General features: G+C 41.2%; 2 protein-coding genes across 4 annotated transcripts in view; one reads left to right on the plus strand and one right to left on the minus strand.

The window, feature by feature from the left end:
* Nucleotides 1-6,089, minus strand: part of mbtps1 (membrane-bound transcription factor peptidase, site 1) — a 23,160-nt gene extending 17,071 nt beyond the window's left edge. Inside the window, exons 1-3 of one of the 3 annotated variants that reach the window (XM_088613519.1) lie at nucleotides 5,995-6,089; nucleotides 5,525-5,738; nucleotides 933-1,444 (exon numbers count right to left, since the gene is read on the minus strand). In XM_088613519.1, the coding sequence (XP_088469645.1) occupies nucleotides 933-1,101 (169 nt within the window). In that variant the 5' untranslated portion in view covers nucleotides 1,102-1,444; nucleotides 5,525-5,738; nucleotides 5,995-6,089. Of the gene's footprint in view, nucleotides 1-932; nucleotides 1,445-2,095; nucleotides 2,289-5,524; nucleotides 5,739-5,994 lie in introns of those variants that run through there. The other 2 variants (XM_088613521.1, XM_088613520.1) reach the window with 2 other exon arrangements.
* On the plus strand, nucleotides 6,048-12,957 carry dnaaf1 (dynein axonemal assembly factor 1). The gene is made up of 12 exons (XM_088613522.1): nucleotides 6,048-6,159; nucleotides 6,943-7,065; nucleotides 7,271-7,391; nucleotides 7,635-7,726; nucleotides 8,010-8,231; nucleotides 9,040-9,206; nucleotides 9,634-9,755; nucleotides 10,546-10,712; nucleotides 10,828-11,082; nucleotides 11,338-11,447; nucleotides 11,666-11,734; nucleotides 12,401-12,957. Exons 2-12 carry the CDS (start codon nucleotides 6,951-6,953, stop codon nucleotides 12,713-12,715), a joined length of 1,755 nt encoding a protein of 584 aa, XP_088469648.1. The 5' UTR covers nucleotides 6,048-6,159; nucleotides 6,943-6,950; the 3' UTR covers nucleotides 12,716-12,957.
* Nucleotides 12,958-12,969: the final 12 nt, after the last annotated feature.

A 12,969-nucleotide genomic window follows, 5' to 3' on the forward strand; every position in this document is an offset into this window, starting at 1 on the left:
ACAAATTTCAAGAACAGGGCCATAAATATCATTATCTCCTCCTATAATGGAGTAAAGCTGACTATAAAGATTAAAGTCCACACATACCATATTGCTTGACTCACTCCACTATCTGGTAGGCAAACAGTCAACTTGTTTATCCTTAGCAGATGTATAAGTGTATGGTTAAAAATAGCAGATTATTGGAGTTTTGCACATTATATGGTGACATTATCAGGTGCTGTTTTTGGTAACAGTTCTCAAGTCCCACAGCACATTGTGTGCATTTTAGGAACTTTAAAAACCCAGAAACAGTGATGGTAGACAGATCATTGCCGTTACAAAGTGGATCAACATTTTCACTTTAACTCAACATATCACCATGCATGTAATCCCCAAAACAAGAAGAAATGATATTTACATGTTATTTCAACAGTTTTGGTGAATACCTTCACAAATGAGATTAAACACTGGTTAGAATACCATTTATCACATTCTACACCATATATGTTAACTGCGAGTTTAACTGTTTTGTGTCTTATCCAAAAATCCAAAATATCCAAAAAATGGCCAAATTCACACAAAAAAACACTACAGATTTTGTATGATTTACATTCATCACAAAAAATAGGAAAAACTGAGATAAGATGGCTTGGACAAAGCAGTCGTATGCGTTACCACCTGGGAAGCAACGTTTTTGGACACCATTTAGCTACGGATATTCCACATTTCATTGTGAGAAAACAATTCGAACCTTCACTAATGAGATTCAATGAAGTTTAAAAATTGGTTAAACGCACATCAGCTCATGGTGCAGCAAGAACATGACAATCACTGCAGTAACTCAATTCACATCTCCTTCAGGTCGCTTTTAATGGCACGGTGCCCCAGCGGCGTGGTGAAACGTTCAAAAAGCGCAACACCACGGAGCTCCCATCTCAAGCTCAACCTACCGTGTTCCACCACCGTGGAGGAGAACTCCACTTTGAGGGTGAGGTGGGAGCAGTTGGGGCACAGGAGCCCTTCAAGTGAGGTCGCAGCGCTCCCTGGCCACGTCCCCAGGGGCCTCCTCCCACACAGCAGGACCAACAGCACCGAAAGCCAGACAGCGGTGAGCTTCATGGTCCCCAAGGCGTTTCACACCGCGCTATGTATTCCCAAAAGGCCCTGTGCAGGCCTCAGTTCATCCCTCCCATAAGGGAGCTACGCACCGCACTTAAGCGCAATCCAAAAGAAAAGATAAATAACAGAACGATGGGAACAGGTCAAGTGTTTGTTGCATGGTCCATGCTAAAGAGGCCTAGTTGAAAGGCTCAGTTCTTTTCTCATTTCTTTCTGCGTTTCTTCTCCATCTTGGAGGGTGCGGCGTGCCGTTCAGTCCTGCAGCTCTGCGTGCATCAGGGATTCCATTTCCAAACAGGGGAGAAAAGGATGACTCATTGAACTGGCCGCTCTCCTCCCACACCTGAAACCATAGGGATGACAAGTTTAATATGCAGCAGCTCTGCCGTAACACGATGCATGAGGTAAAACAATCTTTTGGGCCTTTTGTTTCTCGGGCAGTATCGAAAATATCGGACAAAAAGAATTTGTCATCGTCTGTAACAGTATGGGGGTAAAGCTTGCAGAAAACCATTGACGTAAGTTAAACTAAATAAGGGCTTTCTGAACGATCAAAGAAAGGAAGCCCCAATCAATTGTTTTAAAAAAAATGGGTGAGGGAGAGAAAGTTGTTTAAAATCTGTTCCACTGCTCGAGATGGAAGCAAAGCTCAGCCGCCGTCTTCAGAACATTCACTATTATTACACGCCTGCAGCACAGCACACAATTTAAAAAAAAAGGACAAGACAAATCTAGGCCAGATCTTTTCCTGTTTGGAAGCACTTTAAAGGCAACACGCCATACCCTGAGCCTTTTTCATTTCCATCCCTTTGCAAGCTTACAGAACAGATTTTATCACACACAGGCCAGTGAGACCGAATGATCCCCAAATATATTTTTTGCATTTCACCACAGGCTCCAGGCGTCGACAAGGCTCCATATACTGCATACAAGCAGACATCTCTCTTTATAAGGCTGAGTTTGAACAGTGGTCTCTGCCTGAGGACGTCCTCACCTGAGCCCCAACCCACGCAGAAGCAGGTTTGCTACTCAGGGCTAGCACAGTGCTGGATTGGAGGCTGACTCTTCTGTAGAGGGCTGCTCTGCTCTTCAACCATTAATGGATTTTGTGTTCAAGATGTGACCTGCAGCCCAGATGGACACCGGCAGTGCCTCAAAACTGCAAGGATCCCTGATGAATGAAATGTCCTCAAGTCTAATGTGAGATACAGTTCTAACATGAGTGGGGGTCTGGTCACTTATGTCAACATTACACTGCCATGAGAACTTTTCAGAGTGCAGATAACACCATAATACAGACATTAGCTCACAACCTGGGGGAGATAAAAGTCCTGTATCCAGGCATTTGGTCTACTATACAAATAGCGCATACAGCCCTATGAGAGTGACCAGGATCTACCCTTAACCTGCAGGCATTTCAGCTGCTTTTAGCAAGATTTTACACAGCCGGACTGCCCACTGCAAAAAAGAAAGAAGATGCACTGACACAGACAGCATGGTTTTCTACTGATGGGACACTGTGGGTGGTCCTTTTGAGCACATATGCACTGTTTATGGGACCTAATTACAATGCCAGCATGGAAGGGAGCAAAACATTTACAGGGTGCAGAATTTCACACCTCAACAGAATGCGCATTTCATGTGGTTTATTTGTTTCAATGCAAAAAGCTTAACATTATTAATCAATCCTCTACCAAAAAGCTTTCGGAGGAAGAAATTCAAGAAGGCAACATACTATGATACAAATACACCTTTTATTCCACATTTTTATTCCAAGATAATAAAGCATGGCAGAACAAAAGCTGCAGGGTAAACTATACTCACCTCACACTCTATCACCAGTTCTTTTTTCTCTGTGAAATATCCCAAGGTACCAAATCAAAGCTCATCTGAGTAAAGGCGGGATTGAGGTAAAAACAAAAGCAAACAGAACAGGCCAAGGACTGGATTACTAATTCGCCACATTCACATAACAGGAGGAACAGGATCAAGGATACGCTACAGCTGTGTGAAAGAGCTGCAGACACACCTTCCCGCAGAAAGCAAGACAAACAGCACAAAACTGTTTCACGCTTCAATTTTCAAAAGCATTTTTGGTGTGATGCTTGTTTTTATGCATACAAGGCAAAGCGACTTCGTTAATAATATTTGTCAAGATAAGAATTTGCTTTATCTTTTGATGATCCAGCTCTGGAATTTGACAAGTCATTATCTGGGTGTTAATAACAGCATTATAGAAACCGCTATACACATTAACTAATCGGTTAAAGATATCTGTTCTTACCTTATCTTAAAAACTCATTCCCTTTACTGATGGGGTTAAATACAAAACAGAATAATCCAGTACAGCAAGGATATCTTCACATCCTTAACCCCAGCAGAAGGTTTTGGGGTTTTTTTTTGCCTGGAAGAGGCAAGTTCAAATACAAACTCTGCTTCTTCCACTGCTGAAACAATCTGCACTTCTTAAGACTTAACAATTAGTTCATGTTTTCCGACTCTTGATTGACTTAATATTCTTGCAGGCAGTAGTGTGACGCAGTGTTCAGGTTTCTGGACTTGTAACTGGAAAAACTGTAGGCTCAGATCCCAAGTGAAGAGCCCTGTGATTGTACCCGTGAGCCAGGTATTTCCCCGATCATACCTTCTGTGCTGTTGACGGCAATGAAGCTGATGGCTTCAAAATCAGTCCCTGAATGGAAGTTGAAAACTACTCTTTTAGACCCCATGTTGTCATTTGAAAAGCACAACAAGTAGAGGTATCCTTGCAACTTCTTCCACCTCATATTTTAAGACCCTTGCTCCAACTATCCAATACAGAAATACTGAACTTGCCTTTATTGCCTCAAAACTAGAATATTGTGATTGATTGATAAATTGATTTAATGGTATATTTTTAAAGGTACTAAATGAACTTTTAAACAGGCTTCAGTATGTCATCTGTGGATCACATGCCAACTAAAAGCATTCTGCATGCACACATAACTCATATCTTTCGCAAACTGCACTGTTCAAAGCGAAACTTGAAGTGGTCTTTAAGGTTCTCCTGACCACCTCTAAGGCACTGAATGGACTGACACCAGACTACTTTAGGGGTTTAAACTTTACGATATGTGCCTATTCAGGCCTTCTTAATCGTCTTAATCGATCGGGCTCTACACGATTAGAGATGAGCTTTCGCCAATGGAGCACAATGTCCGTGGAGTCACTAATCTTTCAAACGCGCTTAAAGACCCCTTTTCACCACAGCGTTAGCGATATAATTTCGTATATAAAAACACATCGTATCGTGTAATTTAACCATGGTGTTACTGGGTCAACAGACCGCGCTTCTCCCTCCCAGTCTCTGGCTGTACCACTTGCGTGCAACCGCAGGGCACCGAATTTCTCAAATGGCGCTCCAAACAGCTCAAATTATAATCACCCGCTTCTCCATTTGAAGCACTGACGCGCAGCAATAAACGAGCAGCAGATATCACACCACGGCTTCGGAACTTGCAGATAAAAAGCACACAGACCGACCCACTGCAGAACAAACTCTGGGTGCCCAGATCTCACACTGTAATTAAGAGGCAACTGCTGCACACATACAACATCTGGTCCCGTCGCCTGAAAACCAGTGGGGGACCACAGCAAAGCTCATCTGAAAAGCGAAGGCCCGGAATTTCTTTTTAAAATCACTGCATTCGGCAACCTCCCCATGCTGCAGTTTTCATTAGGCTCCTAAAATAGATGAACAAGCCAGCCGAACAGCCTACTTTCCCCCCATCAGCCTGTTGCAATCCAGACAAGCCCAAGGCTACAACTCCGTGTTTATGGAGGCCTGCATACGGCTACCCAAATTTCTCTATGCATTTCCATATTAAGTGCAAATCGGTTTCATCCTCCGTTAGCTTATTGATGTAACAAACCGAGAAGAGCCCGATTCCCAGGACACCAACGCACGGAGTACAAAGTTGTGTACGTCCACCGCTCGTCACAGGTCATGACTGAGGATGCTGTTTATACTCGAGAAGTGGAGCATTTTAAAGCAAACACTGGGCTCCCTGGGCCTCTGTTTTTTTTTTCTTTAAACAGTAAACACCGAAAAACAAAGTGTGCTGCCATGCAAATTCAAGTTAAGCAAATCTCTTGAGATGTGGCCCCGCAGACGACGCTACCCCACCACAGCAACGCACACGACCTGGAAATGGGCAGGCAGGGACACTCAATCTTGCGTCGTTAAGACAAGTCGTTTTACAATAGAGTGACTTGTAAAGAGCTAAAGGGCTTGTGCTTAACAGGCAGACGTCCTCCTTCGAGTCCCGGCCAGCTGCAGAACCTACAGGCCTCGGTGTTTACCCCAGACCCCCGTCTCAGCGGTCTAACTCTCTCCAGCGGCAATCGCACCACGATCGCTAAAAAACACGCGAAGTAAACTCACTTCCTTAATTCATCGTCGCGGCTCCTCGTCACTGCTGCTTCGGAAAAACACGACACCCAGATTCAGTCGCTCTTCTCTTAGCCGTGTGTTGTTCAGAGTGTATTGCCCCAGACACCAAACTTCACCATCTCTCCCAACTGACGTTTTTTCTCAACGCCGTCACGGTGCACAGCTGCTTCCAGTGGCTGTCTGGGAGAAATTGAGCCCGCCCATTCTGAGGGGCAAGGGGGGGAAAACGGTGATTGACAACCATACAGAGCAATCATTGGGAAGAATTTAAAATCGACCTTGATGTTAACCAATGAAAAGAGAGATATCTGAAAGCCCGCCCATCATTTCTCAATTTCCACCAACCAAACAGTGTGATTCGGCAAAGCTCCCATTCCCCTTATTCCCTCACCAATCAGAGTCGGAGAAGAGCCGGTAAAAAAACACTAGGACACTAGCCAATCACCAGAGCTAAAACTTACAGGGGGGCGACATGAAGAAGATAGGCAGGTGTGTTGTCCAATCAGAATGGCAACTTCGTTCCTATGGTAACCACTGCGAAGCGTCTTATCCGTGTTGTGGGGCAGTTATTGATTGTGGTCACCAAAAATAAAAAACTTTTTAAAAAAGAAAAACACAGAAGTAAGGTAAGTGCTGTGAATCTTATTTGGAGAAAAGATTAAATTGATAGAAGCTAGAAAAAATTGGAAAAGGTGTCTCAGATTACTTACACTGTATACGCGTCTTCAGTTTTTAACACGGTATTTGGCTGAATAGTTGTAGTGTTTCGGCCTGGCAGGGAAACAATTGACAGACAAATAAGCCACATTATTCTAGTTACTGAAGTTGCCATAAAATATAATTTGAACTGTAGTGATCTACGCATGAAAAGCGCTGTGTCTTAAATTGCTACATTTTCAATGTCCGTTTGTAGTATTCACGTACTGTAGTAATGCTTCACACCAATACATCATTTACTACTGTGATTAAGCTGTTTGCTGGGACCTAAAGTCGTTTTTGACTAGGAAATCGTGTGGCAGTCGGCATTTTCAGACGCATTGTGTAGTTTTAAGCTAGTTTTCAATCTTGTTTACATTGCTGCCATTGAGTTTACAGTTTCTGTCTCTTATCGCATTTGCCTTCGGTTGGAAATTGTCTTCAGATGATGCGTCATGTCATGTTCAGGGCCAGATTTCCAGGAAGTCAATTTACCTATCAGTATGTTTTTTGGATTGTGGGAGGAAACCCACACAAACAAGGAGAGAACATACAAACCCCATGCAGACAGCACCCCAGGAATTGAACCCAGGGCCCCAGCGCTGTGCGGCAACAGTGCTGACCACTGCGTCACCCTGCCGCCCCACTGTCATGTCAATTCATGTTAATGTTCAATAAAATAAAGATGATGATTAGTACTGTATGTCTCAAAGGACCAAACATGCACCCAGAGCAACCGGACTCTGCCGAGCGTGAAGCCACACTTGATAACCAGTCACTGCGAGCTGGGGATGCAGACGATCTGCAGACAGGCATGTTAGCGACCGTCAGACCAGGTAAAAGAGCACAAACCACTCGCATGAGCTGCCTAACCCCGATTGCTTCAGTGCGGAGCTGAACCGAAAACACTCCTAGGCTGATGATTAAGACGGGACAAATCGTCCTGCCTTCTGAGAAAAGCTAATATTCTCACAAGCTGTTGCAGAGTAGCAACCGATCACAACCCATACAAAAAAAACAAACACTTTTACTCACCAGCAGACGCCTGTTCAGCTCACGGAGACGCCAGCAGTGCAGAAAGTGCAGCCAAGAGCGCTGAGGATGTGCACAACAACAACCCCCCGACAGGAGAGCAGAAGGGAGGAAAGGACGGTGGGCCGAGGTGACTGCAGATGTCCTGTCTGACATTTCAAATCGTATCCTACGTCCTAAAGAAAACACGCGATTGATGCGGAGGAGTAATACCTGGTGTACTGTAGATTAATGCTTAATGCTGGTCTGGGGGGTGAAAACCACTTACTGAACATACAAAACGAAAATGAAGAAAAAAAAACAGCTCCCATAAAAGCTTTACAGCCATTTAAAAAATAATAGTAATTGTTTTGTTTTATTATTATTGTTCCAGAATAACAAAGCAATTTCTGAGAAACCACTGCAAGCAACACAGACTGTACCTGACTCCTTACCTGAATGACACTCTGTACCTGCACTATAAAGGTAGACTCGGGGGTTCTTTTTGCTATAGGTGGGAAGACGTTTATTCCTACCTATATTCCACTTGTTCTGGGAATAAAAATCACTTTAAGACCTGACAAAGCACAACTGTAATCTATTCCGTTTAGCTTTTTATGCTTCAGATCTGTACAGTAATTCTTAATATCTACAAGAAACGTAACTTACCAGTAACTTCATGTTTCGGTGTATTCCAGGTGTTATCTTCCTCAAAACTGCGAATTAAGGTTTGTGTCTGAAATGTAATTCTTGGTGTTCTTGCGTCCAGGTTTTGCAGTGATTGAAAACCTAGAGGAGTACACTGGTTTGAAGTGCCTGTGGCTGGAGTGCAATGGCCTGCAGAAAATTGAGAACCTGGAAGCACAGACTGAGATGCGATGCCTCTTCTTGCAGCAGAACCTGATCCGCAAACTGGAAAACCTGGAGCACCTTGAAAAACTCAACTCCCTCAATGTCTGCAACAACTACATTGAGACTATAGAAAATATCTGTAGGTGTCAGCTTTGTTGTCTTTATGCCATTTTGATGAGAAAAGAATCCTTGAAGATGCACGTACATCCACACAATTCTGGCTTAGATATCAGACACTGTGCCACATGGAACAAGTAAAGGTTCATTCCATGCTGAAAAGAAAAGAAAGGAAACACAACGTTTTGGCTGTGAAGCCTTCTTCGGGTGTCACATTGTGTTTCCTTTCTTCTCTTTTCAGTATGGAATAAACCTTTATTTGTTGCTTTGCAGCCTGCGCATGCTGACGCAGCTACAGTACCTACTTGAACTAGTGTGTCACAAGTGCCACAGCAATGTTTATCACAAACAAGAAGATTAATCAAATGTTTGTAGTTAAACAAAAAGCATTATGATGCTATATCTGATGCTATATCCCTCCAACCACATGGATCGTTGGCTGTCTTTAGCTAGAGCAGGGCCTGGTGACTTTGGTTTTCCAGCCCAGCCTGAGTAGTCAATTCAACAATTAACCTAATTATTGTCTAAGACATACTGTATAAAGGTTTTTTATTCAAGTGTTTTACATTAGTTTATTGACAAACATACACTTCAGTAACAGTAGAGCCACCTATAAAATACTTTTAAGCCTGGTTGGAAACTTTCAAAATTATAATTAAATAATAAGCTGTGTAACTGAGTGTTTGGGTGAAACACTCAGTCTCCAGGAAATAAGTCTGACACCCCCGTGAGTCCATCGGTCTTTTAAAATGTGTTTTTGATCATGCACCTTTTTGATGTACAGTATCATGATATGTTACGACTTATGTCTCTGTTTTTTAATTTCACAGCTTGCCTTTCTGAGTTGAATACTCTCCAGATGTCACACAATCACTTGGAGACGGTGCAGGATATCGAGCACTTGATGGAATGCCCAAGCATCAGTGTTCTTGATCTGTCTCACAACAAACTGAATGATCCAGACATAATTCATGTTTTGGAGATTATGCCTGACTTGGTGAGCTAAAAGCACATTAAACTGTTTTTAATCTCTTGAAAGTCTAGTAAAGGTAACATGGTATGCAGAAAGAATATGAGCAATCCTATCTTGATATTATAAGTAGTAATTTTCTAGAAGGCAGGATTATAACCAAAGAATTTGTGTTATCAATAGCTACTTTCTATGCAGTCAAAATGTGTTTAATGTAATCTATCATATTAAATCCCAGTAATTTGTGATTCTAGAGTATAAGAAATTTATAATGATGTATGCAAATCATGCTATAATAAACTTATTTAAGCAGTGCCTATACTGAATTTGAATTGTTTAATGGAAAATTTCAGAACTATACTAAACCTATTCTGAAAAACATGATACAGATTGTTAAGAAAATATAGGCTTCTCTTAGCAGTAGGTAATTGTTGTTTTTGTTTTCTATGTTTAGCGTGTGTTAAATCTAATGGGTAATGAAGTAACCAAGAAGATACCCAACTACAGGAAAACATTAATTGTACGCTTGAAGCAGCTTACATACTTGGATGACAGGCCAGTGTTTTCAAAAGACAGGTAAAGACAGGTGTTGCTCTTACTCCTGTTGAATTAAATTTAAGTATATGAATGAATACTAATTCAAAATATCTTTTCGTGCATATAAAAATAAACAGCCCTCCCATAATGAAATCAGCTCTGCCAATGTTTAGAAATTTTGCATTTTTCTACTTTTTCATTTCTATGGTAATCTTCTACTGAAATAAAAACTATGTAATCCAACGGTTTTATCTGATAGATCTGTAGTATAGAAAGTATCATTTTAGCTCTATGGATGTGTAGACAGGAGCACACTTTGTATAGACAAACAACACCTGAAATGAATCACTTGAACTTGATTGGTAAATGTTGTATATTAGCCACTAAACCAATTTAGTGTTCAACAGCTCATGCATAGTTTACCTGGAGCTTTTAAAGATTGTGGTCAGCGTGAGTTACAGATTGCTAAATCATAAAGCTGGCTTCTTCTAACCAAAACTTAACTCTACTAATAAGAGTCATAGCTGAGTACACCCTTGAATACATTTTTAATGCTAAGAATATGCATATTACAAACTCCAGATTGTATCTAGGACTGCAATGCAGTTTGCTCTCAATGCAACACATTGTCACTTAACCCACTTAGCAAAACAAAACAAAACTGTTTTGTAATTAAAAAAATAATTTGCTGAGCAAGAAAATGTACACAAAATTAAGGATCTTATAAATTCTTTGAAAATACCGTATTAGACACTTCAGTTTAATACAGTACAGCATACAGTAGCTCCAGGGTAAATAATCATGTATGTACTGTATGTGTCTGATCAAGAGCCTGCACTGAAGCATGGGCAGCAGGAGGCTGGGAGGCAGAGAAGGAGGAGAGACAGAAGTGGGAGACGAGAGAGAGAAGGAAGATCCAGGACAGCATCGATGCCCTGGCTGCCATCAGGGAGAGAGCCAGAGAAAAACAGAAGCTCAAGGAAATGGAGGAAAGAGGTTTGGTGTTTTAGAATGTTCTTTAGGACCCTAGAATCATAATTCTGTAGAGATGTAGTTTTAATTTAGTATAAGAAGAACTGTTCATAATGGAGATTATGTCATGTTGGCATAGGAGACAGTGTGCCTCAGATATCCAATGATGAGAGTCAGCAGGACACTGCTGGTGAGTCTAAGGGTCCTGCTGTTCAAGAGAAAATCGAGACATTTGTGGATCAAAGCATGCAAGCCCATGAAGAGTTCCTGAATGAAACTGCTGAAAGAGATCAACAAGGCAGGCGGGGACAGACAGAGACTGACAGCGAGGATCCAAAGCTGAACAAGCCTGTGGAAGAAAACAAGCAGGCTAATTCAGCGCATTCAGCAGCAGGTAACACAAAACACATGATAAATATTCAGTATTATTTTCAAGCATATTCTTTCACTGCACATGCTGTTATAAATCACTTTGTGTGACAATAACGGTGCCGTAGGTTGCTGACCCATGTTCTCTTGAACTTTGAAAAGGGCACAGAACATGCAACCCCTTAAGTGGTTAATAACTTATTTCTTACTATTGCAAATGTAGCAACTGACTTTACAAACACTTAGTAATTCTACTAATTCTTTATCCTTATTGTTTCAGAAAAAACAGGAGGTCAAATGGCTACTCAGGGTGCCTTAATAACAGAGCTTGAAGACACAGACACATTAGAAACTATTAAGCTGGATAATCAACAAAAGATCTGTATTGATGTAAGTATCTGATTAATTTCCAGATCCTGTTCAAATGTATATAAAGATTACTTAATGTAACTTTTGGTATATTCAATTAATCTTATTAACGGACATTTCTGGCCCTTCTTTTATTTTCTTTTGGTTAACTTAGTTTAAGAGGTTTTTGCATTCTCTTTTGTGATAAAAGTAAATCACAGCATAATGTTGCTTGTTTCTTCTTTGCTGTTTTGTTGAAGGATCTTCCGGATTTGGAAGAAGTAGACATTGATGAAGTAAACAACACTGAAGACATTTTCAGTTCTCAGGTAATTGTTTTTTCTTGACTTGTAACTTTATTCTGCCAGTTTAATTATGCTAAATCTGTTTACCTGTTTTATCTGGAGAAGGTACTGTATTTGCTTTTGAAATAGGAATACATTTGAAAACACTGCATCATGTTTTCATCATGCAGCAAATTATATGAAGTTTTAGGGGGTGTTGGCTACAGTCACAAAAAATACAAGAATTGGGTTGTTGTGTTCTATGTGATCTCTTGAAAACAATGGGTGCTAAGCAAACCCTTGAAACTATTGTCAGGGCTGGATTTTGGTGTTCATAGGCCCTAGGCACCTTCACTCTGAAATGTGCAAAAAGAGGGGTCAACGCCAATTGAATGACATCGATTGACATGATGCACTTTAAACTATTCTAATGCTAAACCATGTGATTTATGGAGCAAGTCAAGCGGCCATCACTTCAATACTTCTAGTTTCTAGAACAGCCGCTGGATAGCGTACGATTATTGATTTGGAGCACTTAGAGTCAATCGCAAGCATGTTGTTTCAACCCGTTTTTCGTTAGTCACTAGTGTTTCCCACCTTTGCAGGCCCTAAAACTTTCGAAGGCCCTAGGCACTGACTGTAGTCTTTAGTGTCTTTTTACCTATAAACTATAAATATTATTTGTATAGTAAGCAATTTTAATCATTTTAGCCTGTCTACCGGCCGAAAATCGAGATCATCTCTGCAGATAGTGACAACAGCGAGTCTGAGCTGGAGGGGGTGGAGGAACAGTCATCTGGGAATACCTGGACAGCAGAGATTTCAACACGGCCCGAGCAACAAGAAGCATCAGAGCTTTTCATTAGGGTTTGCAGGCATGAGCCTCTTACAGCCAAGCAGGTAGAGTCCACTGGGCTTATTACTGAACAACGAGTGGCAGAAGCACAAAAAACACCAGAACTACTGACCAGAGTATGTAACAATGCTGATAAGTCAACCAGACCTCTAATAGAGGAGTTAGATTAGGGCCAAGACACTACCAAAATTTACAGGTAACATTAAACCTTACTGGTGTTGGCATTTTGTTGTAATCTGGCATTACTTTAGACATATGTTATCATTACAACCTTTTAGCTTAGTGGCAGAGCACCGGCATTCAGTTTATGCATTGTAAAGACTGTTGTAATATTTTCTTGCAATTAACTTTTATAAGTGTATTTTTTTCTCTCTGGAATAAAGACTTGGTCTAAACTGCAGCCCAATGAGTATTTCAGTATCCT

Source organism: Lepisosteus platostomus, chromosome 20 (genome assembly GCF_059453375.1).
Source record: "Lepisosteus platostomus isolate fLepPlt1 chromosome 20, fLepPlt1.hap1, whole genome shotgun sequence".
Taxonomy (NCBI): Eukaryota; Metazoa; Chordata; class Actinopteri; order Semionotiformes; family Lepisosteidae; genus Lepisosteus; species Lepisosteus platostomus.

What these genes read in the sequence shown, in the direction of transcription:
- dnaaf1 (XM_088613522.1), top strand. Translation starts at nt 6,951, where the DNA reads ATGCACCCAGAGCAACCGGACTCTGCCGAGCGTGAAGCCACACTTGAT. An exon ending in TGGAGATTATGCCTGACTTG is followed by an intron (nt 9,207 to 9,633) that starts GTGAGCTAAAAG and finishes TTCTATGTTTAG; the next exon opens with CGTGTGTTAAATCTAATGGG. An exon ending in CCAGTGTTTTCAAAAGACAG is followed by an intron (nt 9,756 to 10,545) that starts GTAAAGACAGGT and finishes TGTCTGATCAAG; the next exon opens with AGCCTGCACTGAAGCATGGG.